Source organism: Crinia signifera, chromosome 5 (genome assembly GCF_055691185.1).
Source record: "Crinia signifera chromosome 5, ASM5569118v1, whole genome shotgun sequence".
Classification (NCBI taxonomy): Eukaryota; Metazoa; Chordata; class Amphibia; order Anura; family Myobatrachidae; genus Crinia; species Crinia signifera.
In genome coordinates, this window is record NC_139221.1 from 296,547,570 (window position 1) to 296,568,188 (window position 20,619).

General features: G+C 43.5%; 1 protein-coding gene across 1 annotated transcript in view; it reads right to left on the bottom strand.

Annotated features, from left to right (window-relative positions):
• Window positions 1-20,619, bottom strand: part of LOC146081226 (macrophage mannose receptor 1-like) — a 282,981-nt gene that overhangs the window by 114,127 nt on the left and 148,235 nt on the right. The window contains exons 13-15 of the mRNA XM_083189331.1: window positions 15,372-15,439; window positions 12,840-12,940; window positions 8,981-9,123 (exon numbers count right to left, since the gene is read on the bottom strand). Coding sequence (XP_083045457.1) covers window positions 8,981-9,123; window positions 12,840-12,940; window positions 15,372-15,439 — 312 coding nt within the window. The remainder of the gene's footprint in view (window positions 1-8,980; window positions 9,124-12,839; window positions 12,941-15,371; window positions 15,440-20,619) is intronic.

Sequence of the window (20,619 nt, forward strand, 5' to 3'; positions counted from 1 at the left end):
CCTCCTCACTGCCAGAAGCAGTGCGGTTTATAGTAGGGTATGGGCACTAGAGCACTCAGATTCTACCGCAAAACACTGCCACAAATCTCCAGAAAAATGGGTTCTATTTTTCCAGCGATTTCTGCATTGCTGTTGGCAACAGCATTGTGAATTCTGAGCACTAGAGTGATCAGAGTCCACTGCGCATGCACAGAAGGCCAGAACAGGCTGCACAAAATTATTCTGGCAATTTTGATGGTGCTCCTGACGCCCCTGCTGGACTCCGGAGGGTAAGTATTAGAAAAAAGGGTGCAGGGGCCCGTGTGCACCATGCACTCTGCACCTATTATAAGTACACAACTGTCTTAAATACATAGCCTGGAGCTTACAATTAGTAGCTGTGTTCACAAATAGGTTACAGTATTAAGGGTTATTCAGTCCTGATCCCTGATCTGTTACTTCTTAAACAGTGCATGCGTACAGGTCGCAGTACGTATGCACGTGGCCATATTGCAATGAAATCCAGCATCTGTTTTGATTGCTAGATGGTTGCAAGTTCATTGAAAAATGCTGGTGTGCCCAGGCATTATCAAGGAGGGTATGTGACGTCAGCTTGGGCCCTGATCAGCCTGATTCTATCGCACTGTACAAATAAGTCCTAGGTTATGCACAGACTGCACACAATGGTTGAATCATTCGATGGTGAGCGGCTTGCATATGGATTTGCAGCCATTCGCAAACCTTTTGCAGGCTTGAACCCCAAAAGCTTGCAGGGGGTTTCTGAACCATTGCAAGATCCATTTTGAATTAGAGCCTGGGAACTTTTCCTCTGATCGTACCAAGGTGGCATCAATTATCTCCCTTCTAAGTGGTTCTGCTCTGGATTGGGAATCTCCATTGTGGGAGAAGTCAGATGCCTTGTTGTCTTCTTACAGAGACTTTGTCGCTGCCTTCAGGGGTTTATTTGAAGTACCTGGTCATGTTTATTCTGCCACCACTGACCTATTTCATCTTCACTAAGGATCCTGTCCAGTGGGCCAATAACTGGTTAATTTCCAAATTCTCGAATCTGAATTCTCCTTGAACAAGGAGGCTCTTTATGTAGCTTTTTGGCATGGACTATCAGACCTTCTTAAAGATGAGCAGGCGGTAAGAGACTTACCAACAGAATTGGATAATCTCATTTCACTCTGTACCAAGGTGGACCTTTGCCTCCTTGAGAGGGCAATTGAACGTAGTTGCTCTGGTTCTCCCAGGGTACATTCAACTCCTCCATGCCAACCATCTCCTTCTAAAGAAGAGCCCATGGATGTTCAGGTCTGATTTCAGGGGAACATCGCTGTCGTCTATCTAAGTGTTTGTGTTTATATTGTGATGCTCCCTCGCATATCTTCAATGCAGGCCCCAAGAGACAGGGAAATGCCAATTCCTTGTCAACCAAGGAGAGGGTCGACTAGGAGTAATGTCTTACTCTCAATCTTCATGTGATTGTAATCTGCCGGTATAAATAAAAGTGTCACAGTGCTTCAGAAATCATAAAGTCCTCTAAATTCAGGTGCAGCTGGTAACTTTTTCATAGCAGAATTGGTCCTCAGTTGGTCCATACCCCCCGAAAAATTAACTTCCTCTATTTATTTGACTGCCATAGGTGGCAGCAAGATTATGAACAACACATCTCCTACTTTGTAATTCTCAAAGCTACACATCCATTAGTCTTGGGTCTTCCCTTGCTTCTTCTTCATTATCCCCCAATCTACTGGAGGACTATGCAAGTTCTGTCATGGGGTGCCTCCTGCTCTGAATTCTGCATCAAGAGAGTTGTACCTGCTCATAGTGCATCATTCCAGTCCCAAGATCTGCCTCCGAAGCCATACCGTGACTTCACTTACGTCTTAAGTAAGTCTGCCATTGATATTCTTCCCCCTCATAGAGAATGGGACTGTCTCATAGACCTTATTCCAGGGAAGAGTCCTGCTTGTGGATGTATTTACCCATTATCACTTCCAGAGACCATAACTATGGCCGATTATATCAAGGAACGAAAGTAAATTTCTGGCGCTGGCTGAGAGACACTCCATTCTGTATGTGATTTTATAGAAAAAAACAAAACAAGGTGTAATACCACTAGGCCCTAGTGACTAGGGTATATGTCAGGCGCTACTTTAGGGCTTGATTCAAATTTAGCAGCAGTTTGATTAAGGGATGGTCAATCCCTGGAATGTTCAAGAGCCAGAAAAAAGTTTTAACTGCGCTTTTGAGGAAGGTACTAACACAACTGATTCAAGACAATGTATTTCTTAATCAACACATTTAAAAGCTAGCATGAAAAAAACATTATGCACAAATTACTTGAAAAAGCATTTAGCTTGGTGCTGGCTTTGATAAGGAGTAAAGTTCTAGGTGAACATGGGTGGAATTTTTGGGGGTACTTGTGTACTAGCATGGCGCCCATCGCATCGCAGACCATATCGCATGCGATGGTATGCGATGTGATATCGGCCGATGTTGTACAATGCCATACAATTTTAAAATTGTATGCCATTGTATATGGCATACAATGCCATACAATGCGATTCGATGCGATTATAAATTGTATAAGCATAATGGGTGCTTACAATGGTTAAATGCACCCCCACGCCACCCCCAAGTATAAATGTGAACCAGAAGCGTGGCGAGCACAGGGAGCCCGCGAGGGGTGGCGGTACGCGTCCTACGACCTTTTCATACCCCCACTATCCACGTCGGCGTGGAGTTGAGAATTGGAAGTGTGGCGAGCGCAGCGAGCCACCGAGCCCGAAGCATGGCGAGCGGACGCGGATACCTACACAGGTATATGCGTCCCCTCGCGGGCTTCACAGGTACACTTTCTATTCTCAACTCCACGCCGACATGGATAGTGGGGGTATGAAAAGGTCGTAGGACGCATACCGCCGCCCCTCACGGGCTCGCTGCGCTCACCACGCTTCGGGTTCACGTTTATACTTGGGGGGTGGCGTGGGGGTGCATTTAAGCATTGTAAGCTCCCATTAGGGTGCTTAAAAGCACCCATTAGGGTGCTTATACAATTTAATATCGAATATGAGTTAAAATCGCATCGCATGCCATCGGGTATATGGCATGCGATGCGATTCGATTAAAAAATCAGGCGCCGTGCTAGTACACAATTACCATTTTTGGTATAGAAAAAGGCACCCCACTGGTCCTTCTTTGAGTGGATTCTCCAATGGACAAGATGGTTATTGGGGGGGACAGTTTTTAACCCTCACATATCTGGGATATATACCACTGCTGCTGGCTGCAGTTGAAGTGGTCCCCGTGAAGATGTACTGCTGTCCTTGTGTCGACTTTGGATGACTTTGATATTAAAAATGTTCACTTTTAGTCCTAGTCCAGGTATCCGTTTGGAAAGATGGTTGCAATTCACAGTCCACAAGGGGAAGGAAGGAGTGGGGGTGCTGTAGCCTGACACGTTCCACTGGGTAACTCCAGCACCAAGCTAAATGCTTCTTCAAGTAATTTTATTGTGCATCGTGTTTTTTTCATGCTAGCTTTTAAATGTGTTGACTAAGAAATAAATTGTTTTGAATCAATTGTGTTAGTACCTTCCTCAAAAGCGCAGTTATCATACGATGCATTTTCTCTTATGTCATAATTTATTTACAGTTATTTTTATAGCGCAGCAGATTCCGTTGTGCTTTACAATTTTAGACATTGATAAGAAAAAACTGGGTACAACAGACAGACTTGGAGGAAAGAGGGCCCTGCTGCAAACTTACAATCTATAGGGACATAGGAGGGAAACACAAGGACAGGCACCAGTAATAGCATAGCAGTCCCACCAAGTTGCAAGTCCAGAAGAAAAGTGGGTTATGTGTGGTACGTGATAGGTTATGTGATAGGCTTGCCTGAAGAGGTGCATTTTCAGTGAATGCTTGAAAGTTAGGAGGCTAGTGGAGTCGTATTGTGCATAATTAAGGAGCAGGAGACTTGTGCTTGTACAGTAATCGTGATTGGTTTTTGCTTCCTTGATAGTGAATGCAGACCCAGAGACTGGTGCTGGTTATAGCTTTAGTTTCTGTCCCAGAGTCAGCTTCTGTTTCCAGGTGCTAGCTTCCAGTTACCAGCACCCAGCTTCTTGTTCACTGCTTTCAGCAGTCTGGTCTATCTGGGCAAATCGGTGTCCTGTGTTCCAGGCCTGTGCTCCTATGCATGCTGGCAGCATGCAGCCAGTTACCAGCTTCAATTTTTAGATAGTTACCTACCTTGCTGCTGGTTCTTGCCATCCTAATCTGTCCTAATCATCTGCTTCTGAGTTCCCTTTCTGCCTGTCCTGGTCTGTCTCCGTCCAGTTCCGGTATCGTGAATGCTCCACTTTGGAGCCCTGATTTAATTTTCATATTATTTTGGGTCTACTTATGTTGGATGGAGTTCACATGTTTTTGTTGCCAGCCTGTTCGAGCTTAGTTCTCCCTGGGTTCACCAGAGGTTTTGGAGCAGGCCCTCGCCGTTGCATATGTTTGCCCATTCTGGGTTAGTTTCCTTATACAGTACTTGTCTGTACCTTCAGTGTGGTATGATGTGCCTTTGTTTTGTGTGTTGTTATATTTTTGATCAAGTGTGACCAAGCTCTCCCCGAGCGAAACGCGCGTCACAACTTCCGGCATCGGCTCTCACACATGGAGTGAGAAGCAGAGCTAAAAAGATGCTCGCAGCTAATCCACTACCTTCCGTCCGGCTGCACAGAACTCCGCATGAAGCGGTTTGTAAGTAATACAGTGGCAAACATTGCTGCTCAAATACCCTGCACAGGTACCGATTATATCTAGCCACCACGAGTGTACCCCCGTCAGCTGCATGACCGCATATAGATATTGTCGTGCCTGTGGGAGGTTACAGCAGTGTCTAACATCTCAGTTAGGTGACACTGTGCGCCTATAATCATTAGCATAATAGTAATACATCACTTTGTGTGTTCCTTACTGTGAAGTGACACAAACGCCATAACTGTGATTGCACATATATGCACACATAGCGCAAGAAAGTGGTTTATGTACACATGGTGCAATAAATTCTTATCAATTGAGGCTAATGACATTTTGAGGCTGTTTTTCTTTTTATTTTTCTTGTTGGTTGTAGCATTAATGAATGCTTAAATCTTGAATTTTTTGCTCTAAATCAAACAGCCTTGCAAAGAGCAACAGAATTGCAACATATGGCTTAAAGAATTATATTTACTGTTTTTCTTATCAAATGTGATACAATGTATACATACACACCATGCAACAAATGATACAATTCCAAATCTCTCTTTGGTACTTGAAAACTATCTAAATCACCTTCTGACTATCTGCAGTTTTTTTTCATTCTGATGAACTTAGCAGCGTTTTACTGCAAATCAAACAGCCAGCCTTTCAGAGATATAAGGCAACAGAATTGTAACCCCCCCCCCCCCCTTTTCCAGTTATATTTTTGTTGCATGGTGTTATTTTTCTTATGCTTGCGACGAAGTTTCACTTCAGGAGCCGTTAGTTAGTGTTTTTTCCATTCAGGTCCCTTTTAGTCAGTTTCACCGGTACTTGTTTCCTAGCACGGCGCCCACTACGCAAATACCTTAGTGTGCTATTCTGCATAGTGAAATTGCATCGCATTGCATTGCTTACCGTCTATAGTGCTGTGCGATGTCCATATTAACTGCACAGAAGTGCTTATACAATAAAATATTGCATAGGATTGCATGGCAGGAAATGCGATGCGATGCGATATGTCATTATACAAGCACCCATGCCATGATATGTGATGGGTGCTTACAGTGAGATGTGATGTTATGTGATGTGTGCTTACAATTGTAAACACCTGCACCTACGCCATTGTTTAGTGTCAAACCCAGTATCCACGCCACCCCGAAGCGTGGCGAGCGGCGGCGGAACGCGTCCTCCGACCTTTTCATTCACCCACTATCCACGTCAGCGTAGAGTTGATTCTAGATAGTGTGGCGAGCGCAAGCAGAATACATGTAAAGTAATCCGCGTCCGCTCGTCAAACCCAGTATCCACGCCACCCCGAAGCATGGCGAGCGGCGGCGGAACGCGTCCTCCGACCTTTTCATTCACCCACTATCCACGTCAGCGTAGAGTTGATTCTAGATAGTGTGGCGAGCGCAAGCAGAATACATGTAAAGTAATCCGCGTCCGCTCGCCACACTATCTAAAATAAACTCCACACCAACGTGGATAGTGGGGGGAATGAAAAGGTCGGAGGACACGTTCCGCCACACGCTTTGGGATGCCGTGGATAGTGGTGTTGTTTTGTTGACTCATTCACCCCTGCAAAATAATGCAACTGATACAGTAATGACGACATGTGTTGACTAAGAAGTATAATTTACTGAAAAAACTAATAAACCATAAAATAACAGGTAATACAAACAATTGAATTAAAACAGGAAAGATTCATTAATACCATGTAATCAAGTCAAATAATTTAATTGTCCTTCGGTAGCAGTGTCAGGGTGTGGAGGATATGTCCAAAAGGGTCATCCCCACCCAAACTTTTCCGCCACATGAATTCCTCCAAATACGATTGCAACATGTGCCTTGGAGTGCCCAGATGATGATTATTGCACGATTTACATGTGCCCCACATCCTTTCAATGTTCTGCGTATGTACCCCCGTTGATGGGTCAATGAAATTATATCTGTGGTTCACCTGGGCATGCATATATCCGACCAATCGCAGCTGATCTTTGCTGTATGCCCTCCAACAGTCTGTATATATTGTAGATCCAGGCTCTACGTTTTCCATTATAGCCGACATTAATGTGCTGGCATCGCGGGTGGCCACCTTTGTCAGGAAGCACTGCCCTGTTTCCCTGCAGATTCCCCCGAATACCCACTGCTGGGGTAACATCCAGCCTACATTGCTTTGCCACCTGACATATAGGGGGAAATTTACTAAAGGAAATTTGTAAAAAAAATAGGTGTATTTGTATCCAGAAATACACTTATTTTTGACATTTACTATCCCGAAAATACGGCAATTCGTAGTCATATTGATGTGCTATCAATACGAATATGAATTTTCGGGATAGTAAATGTCAAAAATAAGTGTATTTCTGGATACAAATACACCTATTTTTTTCAAATTTCCTTTAGTAAATTTCCCCCATAAGGTCTTGTACACCTCTACTCTGCAGTCTGGTCCACCAATGCGGAGCTGCGGCTGCACCATTAGATCCACCGAGCAGGCCTCCCGTATCCATTTATTGTACAGTACTGCAGTCTTCTTGGACATATCAAGCTGCTGCTGGCAGTACTCTACCGAGGTCATCTCCTACGCCCAGGAGTAGATAAACCTCACCAATGTCAGGAAGGGTAAGCGGCACCCAGGGAAAAAATGTGCAGCTCTAAGGCTTGCCTTCAGCCGACAAACCTTCACATGGCACCGCCACATACCTTCCTTGAGACTCAGCCGCATACTGTATCCATTGGCACAATTCGCCGCCACTGGCAAAAGATGATTGCGCTGGAAGAATTCAATTGCCTCCGCCTCCGTCTGCGGCAATGAACATAAATTCTGTGCAGCAGCCATTTCAGTCGAAATAAGCAAATCACCAAGAATCAATCACTAGCTCACAAATGCACATCCACTCCTCTCACAAAATCACCTCAGAGTGATTTCTGTGAGGATGTGACAGGGGGCGGGATTACCAGTGAGCAAGGGAGTGGGAGACAGTGAGCGGGAACGGGAGTGACTGAAATCGCATTGCAATTTTACTACGTTCGTGTATGTTGAAAATGTGGGCGCTGTGCTAGGAAACAAATACTGTTTCACCTTTTGACCTGTTTCTCGAAGTACCTTGTCCCTGCTTAATTCCTGATTGCACCGGAGTTGGGGCGGACCTAATTCGCCCCTTCAAACGTGGCGATTATAGGTGAAGTCCTAGTTATAGCAGGTACCAGTCATCTTTCAGGGGAGGCCAACAGAGGCAGAGTAGTGCACACTGTGGCCATTCTAAACAGTGGTCAAGGCTGTGGGGTAACACCCAAAAACCATAACACCGGCTGTGGCATTACCCTGCTGAGTGTTGGAGCCCAGTGCTGGTTTAAAAATACAGGGAAACCCTAGAATTGTTTTCCCCTGTTTTTCTACAACCAGGACATGCTCAAAGAGCCCAGAGCTGGTTATACTCAGGAGGGGTTTTCTTTTCATTTACACAGAGAAGCATCGCACAGATATGACTGATCTGTGGGGTACTTCAGTAAATAAGTGGACATTTTGCCGTATCTCCCCTTCATATTTTGCGGTCAATTTGTGGTTTAATTCACTCATACAAATGGTCATAAATTTGCTGATACTATTGAAATCAAAGTAGAGTCAAAGTAGAAATTTGCCAATGTGCGACTCCCAGCTGCGAATGGATACTTTCATACCCATTCGATCTTAGTAAATTTCCATAAGAGACTCAGCCGCACAGAGATATACAAGTGTCATATTTTGAAGTAAGTAACAGTCAATTTGTGCATCATATTTGCATTTAAACTACATACATTTTCCTCTAAAAAAGATGCTCAATTCTAGAAGATTCTCATGTGACTTGATGTGCCAAGGGGGGTGTTTGGCGTTACTGTAACAAAGATGGACATGCACTATTAAACTTCTTACTAAATTACTAAATCCTTCTCAGATGGACAAAACCATGTGCACTGCAGGGGGGCAGATGAAAAATGTGCAGAGGGATTTAGATTCGGGTGAATTATTTGGTTTCTGTGCAGGGTAAATACGGACTGCTTTATTTTTACACTGCAATATAGATGTCACTTTGAAGTAAAACCCCACCCAAATCTAATTCTCTCTGCACAAGTAACATCTGCTACACCTGCAGTGCACATGGTTTTGTCCATCTAAGAAGGATTTTGTCAGAAAGAGTGAACTAGAATAAGGACCTATGCCCTTTAAGCTACACCGCAAAATAAAGTACAGTACAGTAGTTAAAGAAAATTACCTGTTTTCCAAATGAGAGCCAGTCTGATGGGCACCCACCATCTGGTGCAGGTGCAGTTGGTGCAAATGTTACATTAATGGAACTGGTTTTTCTTTCACAGATAAATGCATTTGGATGACCACAGTTTATATCCTTCCAATTTCCTTTAATTGAAAATGGGGAAATATCATTTTAGTAAAGATGAATTACACAATCTATTGAAGTCAAATAAAAATTGCATTGTACTAGAAATAGTTAAAGCTGAACAAATATTTAATGTCTTAAGTAAACTGAGGATGTTGGAGAGATTGCCCCAGTGGTAGTTCCAATGCAGCATAATTAAAGCTTTTTTCTGTGGAATAATCCACAATTTAGGGGCCGATTCCGGGTCCAAATTTGGCCCCATTTTTGATGGTAGGAGGATTGTGCATGCGCCAAAATGTGCATGTGCAGACTCCCTGTGTGAACACCTTTGGCGTGTTTCACACTGGCCGAGGTGTTCCCACACTAAGGGGAGGGCTGGGTGCAAGCAGGGGAATGCCCAGTGTATTTTGGGCGTCCCCATAAAAACACTGGGCGTTCCTCCGGGAACTCAGACTGACCTATGCCTGCATGGTTCAGGGCAGCTTTCATCAAATTGCGTCATCGTTCGCCATGTATTTGGCGATCTGCGGTGGAAATGAAAGTTAGTTTAGACTGACGTATTTCTGAAGGAGGGGGGGAAATCATTAGATGGTTGGCGACCATGTAATGAATTCTCTCCCCTCTGGCTGCATGCATACAGGCAGCGCTGGCTGCGGGGGGGTGGGGGCTGGGATTTCCATGGGGCAGCACTGACCTGTAAGCAAGGCTTTGAGTATCCGCATCCTAGCGAACAGGTCTGAATCAAGTCCCTAATCTAATGAAGTTGTGGGTTTGCTACAACAAAACGCATGAGGTACTGTATGTTACCTTCGGACAACCAGTGGATTTATCTTTTCAAAATCTGTAGGCAACAGATTAGATTAAGCAAGGGCTGCATAGGCACAAAGTTACATAAGACTATATCCTTGCACAGAACCCCCACTATACTGACCACGGAGAGTGCAGCTGTGGTACGAAATAAAGCCCCTTCGACATTATCATTTTGGACATTGTTCAGCAGCTGGTAAATTATCCAAATGTTGCTGATGCTAGTTTTATGCTTGAAGGTTTCAATTACAGTTTCAAGTTGTTCATTCCCGACTCTGACCAGCTACTGTAGCCTCCTGCAGGAATTTAGTCAGCAATGGACCACAAGAGGCTAGACAGAAAGTGGATGTGTGGCCCTTTTGCTTTTAAGCCATTGCCATTAATTATGTCATTCCTGACAAATGTTGTAGGGTGCGCGATAAGGTTTTCAATGAGGCTTTCGAGCTCGTTGGAGGTTTTGGTGAAGGAGCCCTCATAGAGAAGCTTGATATTGAATCAGCTTTCCGACTACCCCCGACACACACCAGTTTCTTTTTGGTTTATGGGTTTCCAGATAGAGGGGTCATATTATATTGACAAATGTCTGCGCATGGGGTGCTCTATCTCTTGTGCCTATTTTTAGAAACTCAGTATCTTTTAACACTGGTGTATCCAGTTGAGCACCGGCCATGTCAGGGTTGCTCATTACTTAGACAACTTTCTCTTTATAAGTCCTGGAGATACAGTAGCAGCGTTTCCATAGAGATGCTTATGTCAACAACTGAGTTTAGGTGTGCCCATTTCATTGGATGAAACGTAGGGCCCGATGCGTTGCCTCTCCCAAGGTTAGGTTTTGTCAGGATCAGTCCCTGTTAGGATCATTTAATTTTGCATGTGGTACCATCATTATGGGTAGGGTCTTTTGCTGAAAATTAGAGAGGGCCACTGCTGGGGATGCCAAGCAGCATCACACCATTCACCTATCTCACGAGATCACAAACAACCTCAGAATTTGGGTGTCATTTTTGGTGCAGTTTAATTTGGAATTGCTATGGTCTCTTTTCCCGGTTTCCAACTTCCACCTGCAGCTCTTCACAGATGCAGCGGTGTTCACGTTATTTGGTGCATTTTTCCAAGGTGAAAGGTATTTTGAGCCCAGTCCTCAGTCCTGGGTGTCCTGGGGTATCAGAGCAAACTTGCTTTTGCTTGAATTGTTCCCAAATATTGTGGCTATACAATTGTGGTTTGTTAGGTTCTCTAGCAGACGACCATTTTCTGGTAATCTGGGGGTAGTTCAAGCCGTCTACAGTAAACGGGCTGCTGTGGTTTCTGGTCCTGAAATTTTTGCGTTTTCACATTGGTCCTCTTGCGTCTGCCATCAGGTAGATGATACAGGGCCATTCCCACCAGGTGTACCAGAAGCCTAAAAAGTTTCTTCATCTGTTGACATGTGAACTCGTGAATACCTAGTCTAGTCGCGCCATAATCTAACACTGTGTCCCCTCTGAATAACTTTCTGTATGACTGTACATGTTCTCCCACCTATAGTTTATTGTTTATACTGTATACTGTTTACTTGTTACCCACCTGGCTGTTGCACAGCAAACCGAAAACAAATTCCTAGTATACGCAAGTATACCTGGCCAATAAAGCTGATTCTGATTAAGTTCTCGGTTCTGCACGTGCACAGTGTTGACAATGGTATTGTGAATGCTTTATCCCATTCTAATTTCCAAGCCTAACTTGTCCACCTTCTGTCTGTCAGATTGTAGAGCAGGTCTGATTGATTTAGCTTTGAGATTAGTGGTACCTTCCACCTTGTGAGCCTAGTCTGCTGCTTGGGCTGATTGGGACTCTTACCAGGCTACTTGCGTAGGTTCTGGTAAGTCGGTTGAGGATAGCTTTATAGATTTGGTACTTGTGTCGTTTAACGGCGGCAGGGAAATCGCATCGCATGTGATCCAATCGCATGTGATGGTACTTTTGTAGTTTCAAGGTTTTCCTGCCTGCGGATCCCATCACATGCAATCGGATCACATCACATGCGATCGGATCGCATGTGCGATCCGATCTAGCACATGTAGCACACCCACAATATCCATGCCACCCCGAAGCGTGGCGAGAGGACGTGGATTACTTGACGTGTATTCCGCGTCCCTGTGTGGGGCTCGCTGCGCTCCCCACGCTTTGGGCTCGTTATAAAATCAACTCCACACCGATGTGGATAGTGGGGGTATGAATTAGTCGGGAGGACTCGTATCGCGTCCGCTCGCCACGCTTCGGGGTGTCGTGGATAGTGGGGTTGTGCTAAATGTGCTTATTCGCATCGAATTGCATGCAATCTGATCGCACATGCGATGCTCCATGGGCAGGTGAACTTCAAACTACAAAAGTACCATTGCATCGCATGCGATTGCATGTGATCAGATCACATGCGATGCGATGAAAATGCGATTTCCCTACCGCCGTGAAACTACATAAGCACCAGAAAAAATGCTACAGTACTTTTATTGCATTTATTGAGGCTTTCTCATCTTCTGAGGAAGATACTAGAGAGGTGATTCTCAGCCTCAACCCTCAAGTTTTCCTAACAGTCATGTTTAGAAGATTTGTGTCTGTGTCTCCTGTGAAATTAACGAGATCCACAGAACATGTCCTGTTGGTGGCACTTCAGGACTGGAGTTGAGAACCCCTCTACTTGAGTTAAGGATGAAAAGGGCTCATATACACAAATACAGTAGCTTATTAAACTGAATTATTCAATAGAAAATCACAGAAATAATGCAGAATGCCAAGGTATTAAATTTGCCTACACTGCACCCATGGACAGCAGAGAGATAGGTGGCTTGCACTAACCCACAAAAAAAGTTAATTTTAAACTAATATGAATATATCTTTATTTCTGGTAAATAACTACATACAGTATGTGTTTTATAAATATAACACAAACCTGAGTCTCTATACATCGCAACACAGTTCTCATCATCATTGGAAAAGTTGGGTTCATTAATCGCCCATGCAACAAAGTCCATAGGAGAATTGTCCAGCCACCTAATGAGAAACAAATACAGTAGTATGGTTGGTTCTTACAATCTATAGGTTTTCATGTATAGGTTTTATACATTATAACTGTAAATACTAAGGAATTAAGGAATGGATTAATCTTGTGTATGTCACATATGAACACGAAAAATGTACCTATGCGTCTAGAGGCACTAGTACTAAATTTTATTCAATTTGGAAACCATGGCACCAATAAGAATATTACAAGATAAAAAGGGGCGGTCACAAAGTCATAGAAGTAAAGAAAGAAAATAGTAGAAAGTAAATAGATAATAATTTAATATGGAGAAACAAGGGCATGAGGGAGGGGAGGGTTATAGAGTTTTGTCATTCTTTTTTTTTCTTTTTTATTAGATTTCTTAATAACAGTGATGACCCATAATAGGTACATATCACCCTGAACAAAAATGCCTAATACCAATCTAAGGTACTATAATAGATATCATCTAGATGAAATATCATCAAAGTGACGTGCAGTACACACCATAGGTTGTCCGAGACTGGTTACAGATTGTAATTTTATGTGACTAGGGCTGGAACTCCTTTTTTCTTTTTTAATATATCCACCACTGCTGCTAATGTTAATATTGAACAGAATAGATGTCTCACCCCCCCTGCAGAAAAATCCTATGCAATAAGAAGTGTCTACAGTACCTCCCGATGTAAGATTAATGTCTACAAACTTAGACTTGTGTTTCTGATATGTGCTGTAAAGTATGAATGATTGTATGTTATGATTGTAGTAAATGTTATTTAAAAAAAATTACTCTCAAAAAATAAAAATTCTATAAAAATAAATAAATAACTGTAAATACTAAGGTATAGTTTGTGATGAAGAGCAACATGGTAAAGCAGAAGAGGGCACAGTTGCAACCAAGTTAAGCCTGTTAAAGTAACAGTATGGGAGTTGTGCGCTGACCATTATGTTATGGTTTTGACTATAATTCTGTCTTTTAAAAAAGAAGGAAAAAAATTCAAACATGTAATGTGGGACGGTTTTAATTCTAGAGTATTAATAACCTCAATAACATTAATTTACAGTTATTTTCAGTAAAGCTTGATCACCTCACAGTTCAAAATATTGTTCATCGATATTGTCCAACGGCTGGTTGGCTAAACAACAAAGCAGTAGCACAAACACAAGGCAGTATAAAAGAATAAAGCATATAACAGTGGCAGAGAGGACGGCAGTTTAATCATCTATTAGAACCCACAGAAAAAAAAAAAATGTTTTCATTAATCAAGAACTAGATTGATGATGATGGGGCATACCACCAGTAGGTACAGTAAGTATGTGCGTGGTGCCTCCAGCTGTGCACCATCTCTAGTGGCACCCCCTCCTGTCACTCCCCCTCACCTCTCCACTCCGGCAATCCTACGCTAGAGCTCCCCTGCCACTGCCATTAGGTGCAGTGAGCAGACAGTAGGCTCTGTGATGTTCGGGGCAGCTAGGGGGTCCTCCAGAGCTGCCATGAACATCCCCCAACTCTGCTGCCTGCTCACAGCAGTGAATGGAAGCTGGAGCAGTGGAGCTACAGTGTACAATCGCCGTAGCGGAAGTGAGGGGGCGGGGAGTGACAGGAGGGGCGGGGTGATGGGGGGGGGGGGGTTGCCCTACATTCTGTGGTGGGTTTTGCTGGGACAGGACAAATCTGCCCTGGTAGGTTTGCCCTGCCCCAGCAAAAGCAACTACTCAAGGGGTTTATGTATTAGACCAGTATTCTGCAGCCATAGTCTAAAGCAGTGGTAGCCAACCCTAGCCCTCGAGAGCTACCAACAGTTCACATTTCCAGACAACCTAGCTGCTGCACAGCTGCACTCATTAATCACTGACACATTTTAAAAGATACACAGATGGAGCTATTAGCTCACTTGTGTTTCTGTGAGGAGACCTCCAAAACATGCACTGTTGGTAGCTCACGAGGACTAGGGTTGTCTACCCCAGCTATAGACCATCTGTACTGTTTAATATTATTACTGTATTCCGTCCAGTATCCAGTGTATAAAAAGACCAATTTTCATGGCTGTTACCACTCCCCCAGATTCCCATACTTACTCCAATGTGCTCTATAGTGGGAGATTGTGGATTACATTTGGAGACCCCTCTCTAAAAATCCTGCGTTTGCCACTGGGTAGATATACATTAATATACAGTATATGCATGGAAGAATTCAATTACAAACAAAATTTGTAAAATGCTGCTAGAACACTTTTGGGACAGTCAGAAATCCAGCAGCTTGTCTGGAATCTCAGCAAGTACAGTATGGTATAACTGCTGTTACTTTTTAGCCGGCATCTTGTATAAGGTACAGATTTGGGTAAATCACTGTAAGAATGTGGCTCTAACCGACTGTAAGTATGTTTGCCAGTAATACAACATAAGATAATGAAGACACAACAACACACAAGTTGCACTTACTTAAATTCTTTATCCAGTGATAATTTTAAACCAATGAAAAAAGCATAACTTTTCCTATATTTTAAAGCCTAAAGGAGAGAAAGAGAAAATTACAGTACAGTTACTAAGATTAAATGTTAACATTTTATTACATAGAACCAGCTAATTTTACTTTACTTTTGGAACAAAAAGAGACTTTGGGTGAAATTTAATAGGACGAGAGAATCAGAAAGTGAGAGATTTGGTAAGAAATCTCCAGGGTTTTTTAAAGCGGCAATCATTTACTCTGCAAACGCATCTGATTTTGCAGTGTAAATGATTGCCGCTTTAAAAAAACCCTGGAGGCTAGAAGATAGGGAGGCCGAGAGACATAGAGGAGGCTGAAAAACACAGGGGAGGGAGGCTGAAAGAGAGACTTACATTACATTTGGGTTTAGACCAAGTGGGTCATTCTAGTTGACTTTCAAAGCTGCAAATTTCAGTTTAGCGCCACCCGCACAAACACCCTCCCGCATGCGATTTTCCCCGCATGCATGCGAATGGGTGTTTTGCATAAATTGCCGACCATTGAATGATTTCTACAGCACTCACAAATCTAAGTCACTCTCTGGTGGCATCTTTGTGTGTGAAGAGGGCGGGCAACTGACATCCGCAATGGGGAGTATGAATTAGAATGACCTCCCAAGGGAGAACTGCTTCTACCCTACTAGGCTGAGGTTTCACCTGTCCTCTGTCCACAATGTACCCCAAATACTTGTCTTCCACCATACTAATGGCATATTTCTCAGGGTTGGCAGTAAATCTGTGTGCCCCTAGAGACTTTAAGATGGCCTCTACCTTTGGTAGTTGTGATTCCCAGTCAACTGCTCACAAAAATGTAGTCTAAATATGCAACTGCTTATTCTCTGTGGGGTTGCAGCAAAATATTCATAGCTCTTTGGAAAGTTACTGGGACACCATGTAAAATCAAATGGCAGCACTTTGTACTGAAATAAGCCCTCTGGGGTAGAGAAGGCTGTTTTTGCCTTAGCAGCTTCTGCCAAAGGAATTTGCCAACATCCTTTTGTCAAATCAAGAGTGGTAAGGTAATGACTACCACAGGTGGAGTCTCAACATCATGTTGGATGATCTGTGCCCTTTATGGAATGGCAGAAAACAAATGTTGGTACTGTGCCACCAAATTCACCACTTCCTGTTTCTGACCAGGTCTGTGTGACTTCAATGGGTACCTGGCATTCTGGTACATTTTTTGCAGGCTGACTGGCACTTTCCTTCCAATGTTTTAACAGGTTTATATGGTAGATTTGGACCTCTCATCTTCTACCTATCTGTTGAACCTTGTAATTGACTGGTCCCACTGCCTACATGATCTCATAATGGCCCCATCATTTATTTATTTATTTATTATTTATTTACAGTTTCTTATATAGCGCAGCAGATTCCGTTGTGCTTTACAATAGTAGACAGTGATAAGACAAACTGGGTAACAACAGACAGACTTGGAGGTAGGAGGGCCCTGCTGCAAGCTTACAATCTATAGGGATATAGGAGGGAAACATAAGGACAGGCACCAGTAATAGCAGTTACAAGTCCAGAAGGGAAGCTATATAATACATAAGTGCCTCGGAGGGTTATGCATGTAGAACTTAAATATGATAGGCTTGCCTGAAGAGGTGAGTTTTCAGGGAACGCTTGAAGGTTTGAAGACTGGTGGAGAGTCTTAATGTGCGTGGAAGGGCATTCCATAGGATGGGAGCAGCCCGATAAAAGTCCTGTAATAATGAATGGGAGCTAGTGATCTGTGCAGAAGAGAGATGCAGATCTTGTGTAGAGCGTAGTGGTCGAGATGGGAGATATTTTGTGATAAGTGCAGAGATATATGCTGGTGCAGTATGGTTAATAGCTTTATAAGCAAGTAGAAGTGTTTTATATTGAATACGGTAATATACAGGCAACCAATGGAGGGACTGGCAGAGCGGATCAGCAGACGATGAGCGTCTTGCAAGGAAGATCAGCCTAGCAGCAGCATTTAAAATTGATTGCAGTGGTGAGAGTCTATTCTTGGGAAGACCAGTTAGGAGACTATTGCAATAATCAATGCGGGATATAATGAGTGCATGGATAAGAGATTTGGTAGTGTCTTGTGTGAGATAGGGTCGTATTTTGGATATGTTTTTTAGAAGCATGTAACATGATTTGGAGACAGATTGAATGTGGGGAAGAAAGGACAGTTCAGAGTCGAGGATGACCCCTAAGCAACGAGCTTGTGGGGTAGGGTAGATTATAGAGTTGTCAACAGCGATGGAGATGTCAGGATGGTAACTGTTCTTAGTTGGCGGGAATATAAGTAATTCCGTTTTGTTAATATTGAGTTTGAGTTGGCGACAAGACATCCAAAATGAGATGGCAGAGAGACAATCAGAAACTCGACCCAAAACCACTGGTGACAACTCTGGGGTTGATAGATAGATTTGAGTATCATCAGCATACAAGTGATACTGAAATCTGAAAGAGCTGATTAGTTTGCCAAGAGAGGAGGTATAGATTGAGAAGAGCAGAGGACCTAAGACTGAACCTTGCGGAACTCCAACTGACAGAGGTAATGAAGAGGAAGTAGAGTTAGAGAAGCGAACACTGAAAGAGCGATCAGATAGGTAAGATGTGAACCAGGAAAGGGCTGTATCATTAAGACCTAGGGAGTGTAGTGTTTGTAAGAGAAGAGAGTGATCGACTGTGTCAAATGCAGCAGAAAGATTAAGAAGAATAAGTAGTGAGTAATGGGCTTTAGACTTAGCCATTACCAGATCATTCACCACTTTAGTCAGTGCTGTCTCAGTGGAGTGTTGAGAGCGAAAACCTGACTGAAGTGGGTCTAATAAGGTGTTAGAGTTAAGAAAGTTTGTGAGGCGAGAGTAGACAAGTCTCTCCAGTAGCTTGGAGAGGCAGGGGAGCTGAGATATAGGACGATAGTTAGAGAGAGAGTTAGGGTCAGAATTCTGTTTTTTTAGAATAGGAGTTATCACTGCATGTTTGAGCAGAGAAGGAAAAGTACCAGTAGTAAGAGAGAGATTGCAGATTTTAGTTAAGGTTGGAATAATCACAGGAGATAGATTTTTAATGACTTGCGCAGGTATAGGATCGAGCGGAGAGGTAGTAGAGTAAGAGGATAAGAAGAGTGCGGATACTTCCTTTTCATTTGTGGGCTCAAATGAAGAGAAAGTGCCAGAGGGTTCAGGTGGGAAAGAAAGAGGGTTAGAGGTTGTGGAAGAGCATACCATTTCATCTCGGATGTTATCAATCTTGTCCTTAAAGTAGGAGGCAAGTTCTTGTGCACTGATGGTAGCCGGTGGGGGAGGAGGGGGAGGGTACAGAAGAGACTTAAAGGTGTTAAAAAGTCGCTTAGGGTTGGTGGCATGAGAAGAGATGAGAGATTGGTAGTATGTTTGTTTGGCAGTATCCAAAGCATTGCTGTAGGAGTAGTAGCTAGTTTTATATGCGAGGAAATCAGTCGTACTACGAGATTTGCGCCATTGGCGTTCTACTTTACGTGACTGATTTCGTAGTTGTCTTGTTGTTTTGGTGTCATCATTGAGCATACATCATACTTTCTGTAATAGGTACAAGCACTAGGACCTTGTCTCCCAGTTTAAAGGACCAGTTGAATGCAGTGATGTCATAACTTTGTATCTGACGTTATTGAACCCTTCCCATAAGTTTGTTCATAAGTGGCGCAATCTGCCTTAGATAGACGTACAATTAGGACACAAACTGAACAATGTTAGGCTCCTGACAAGGTTGTTGTTTGCTCTGTTCTTTTAATAAATCCAGAATCCCTCTGGGCTGTCTCCCATAGAGTAGCTCAAAGGGCCTAAATCCTGTAGAGGATTGGGGTACCTATCTGACTGTGAACATCCAAAAAGGTAGGAGCAAGTCCCAGTTTGGTTCTTTCTTGAGACACTGCCCTCTTTATAATTTGTTTAAGTGTTTGATGAAACCATTCTACCAGGCCATCTGTTTGTGGGTGGTACACTGAGGTGGTAATCCTGTCTACCTTTAATAACTGGCATAAATCCTTCATAAACTTGGAAACAAACAAGGTACCTTGGCCCATTAAGACCTCCGTCAGTGTTCCTAGGCAGGTTTACAGGGTTAGCAGCACTCTGGCAATAGTGCCAGATTTCATATTATACAGGGTATAGCCTCTTGGTATGGGTGCCGGACAGCTCCCCGACAGTCGGGATTCCGACAGTCATTCCTCCGACGTCGGAATCCCGACTTCTCCCTCATGGGGGTCCATGACCACCATAGAGGGAGAATAAAATAGGTGGCGAGCACAGCTTGCCACCGTGCCCGCAGTGTGGCGAGCGCAGCGAGCCCGCAAGGGGCTTCATTGCGCTCCCCACGCTGTGCAGTCGGGATTCCGACGTCTGACTAATGACTGTCGGAATCCCGACTGTCGGGCTCTTATACCACACCCCTGGGTATCTGGTGGCATAATCCACTACAATTAGCTTGAATTAGTGCCCTCAAATAGATTTTTCCATTGACCCCATCAGATCCATAACAATTCACTCAAAATGAACGGAAATTATATGGAGGTGTACCAGTGGAGCCCTAAACTCTGACCGAGGAGCTGTCTTCTGGCACACTGGGCATTCCTAACATTATTTCTTGACTGAGGCATAGATGTCTAGCCAAAAGAACCTTAACTATGCGGTGGAGTTTTTTCTCCTCCCCTAAATGGCCACCACACAAATGCATATGTGCAGCTTCTAATACCAACCGCTTAAGTTTTCAGGGAACTAACAAATGATCTTCTCTTTTCCCCTGTAAAGTAGTAACACAATATAGCAAATTATTTTTCAATACAAAATACAGCACACCCTTTGTTGGTAAAGTAGAAATCACCGGGACCTGGGTCCTCGGCTTTGGCACTGGCACGATTTCTGACCTGGCTTTACGTAATTTTTCCCAAAGTCAGGTGTCGCTCAATCACCATTGCCAGCTCCTGCAATGTCTGGGGGTCGGCCTGAAGGGCCCACTGCTGCACTGAGTGGTCTAACATCCACATAGTCTATTCCAGTGCGACTATTTTCCACATTTTTCACTGCATAGTTTTTATCTGGCTGCTGGGGCCTGTTACTCCAATCCTATCAAGTATTGCTTTCTTAAGGGCAGGGTATAAACATCCCAGGAGCTGATGTGTGACTTTGTGTTTGCATGATAATCAGCACTTTAACTCAACCTAGGAGACATAGGTTTGGCAGAA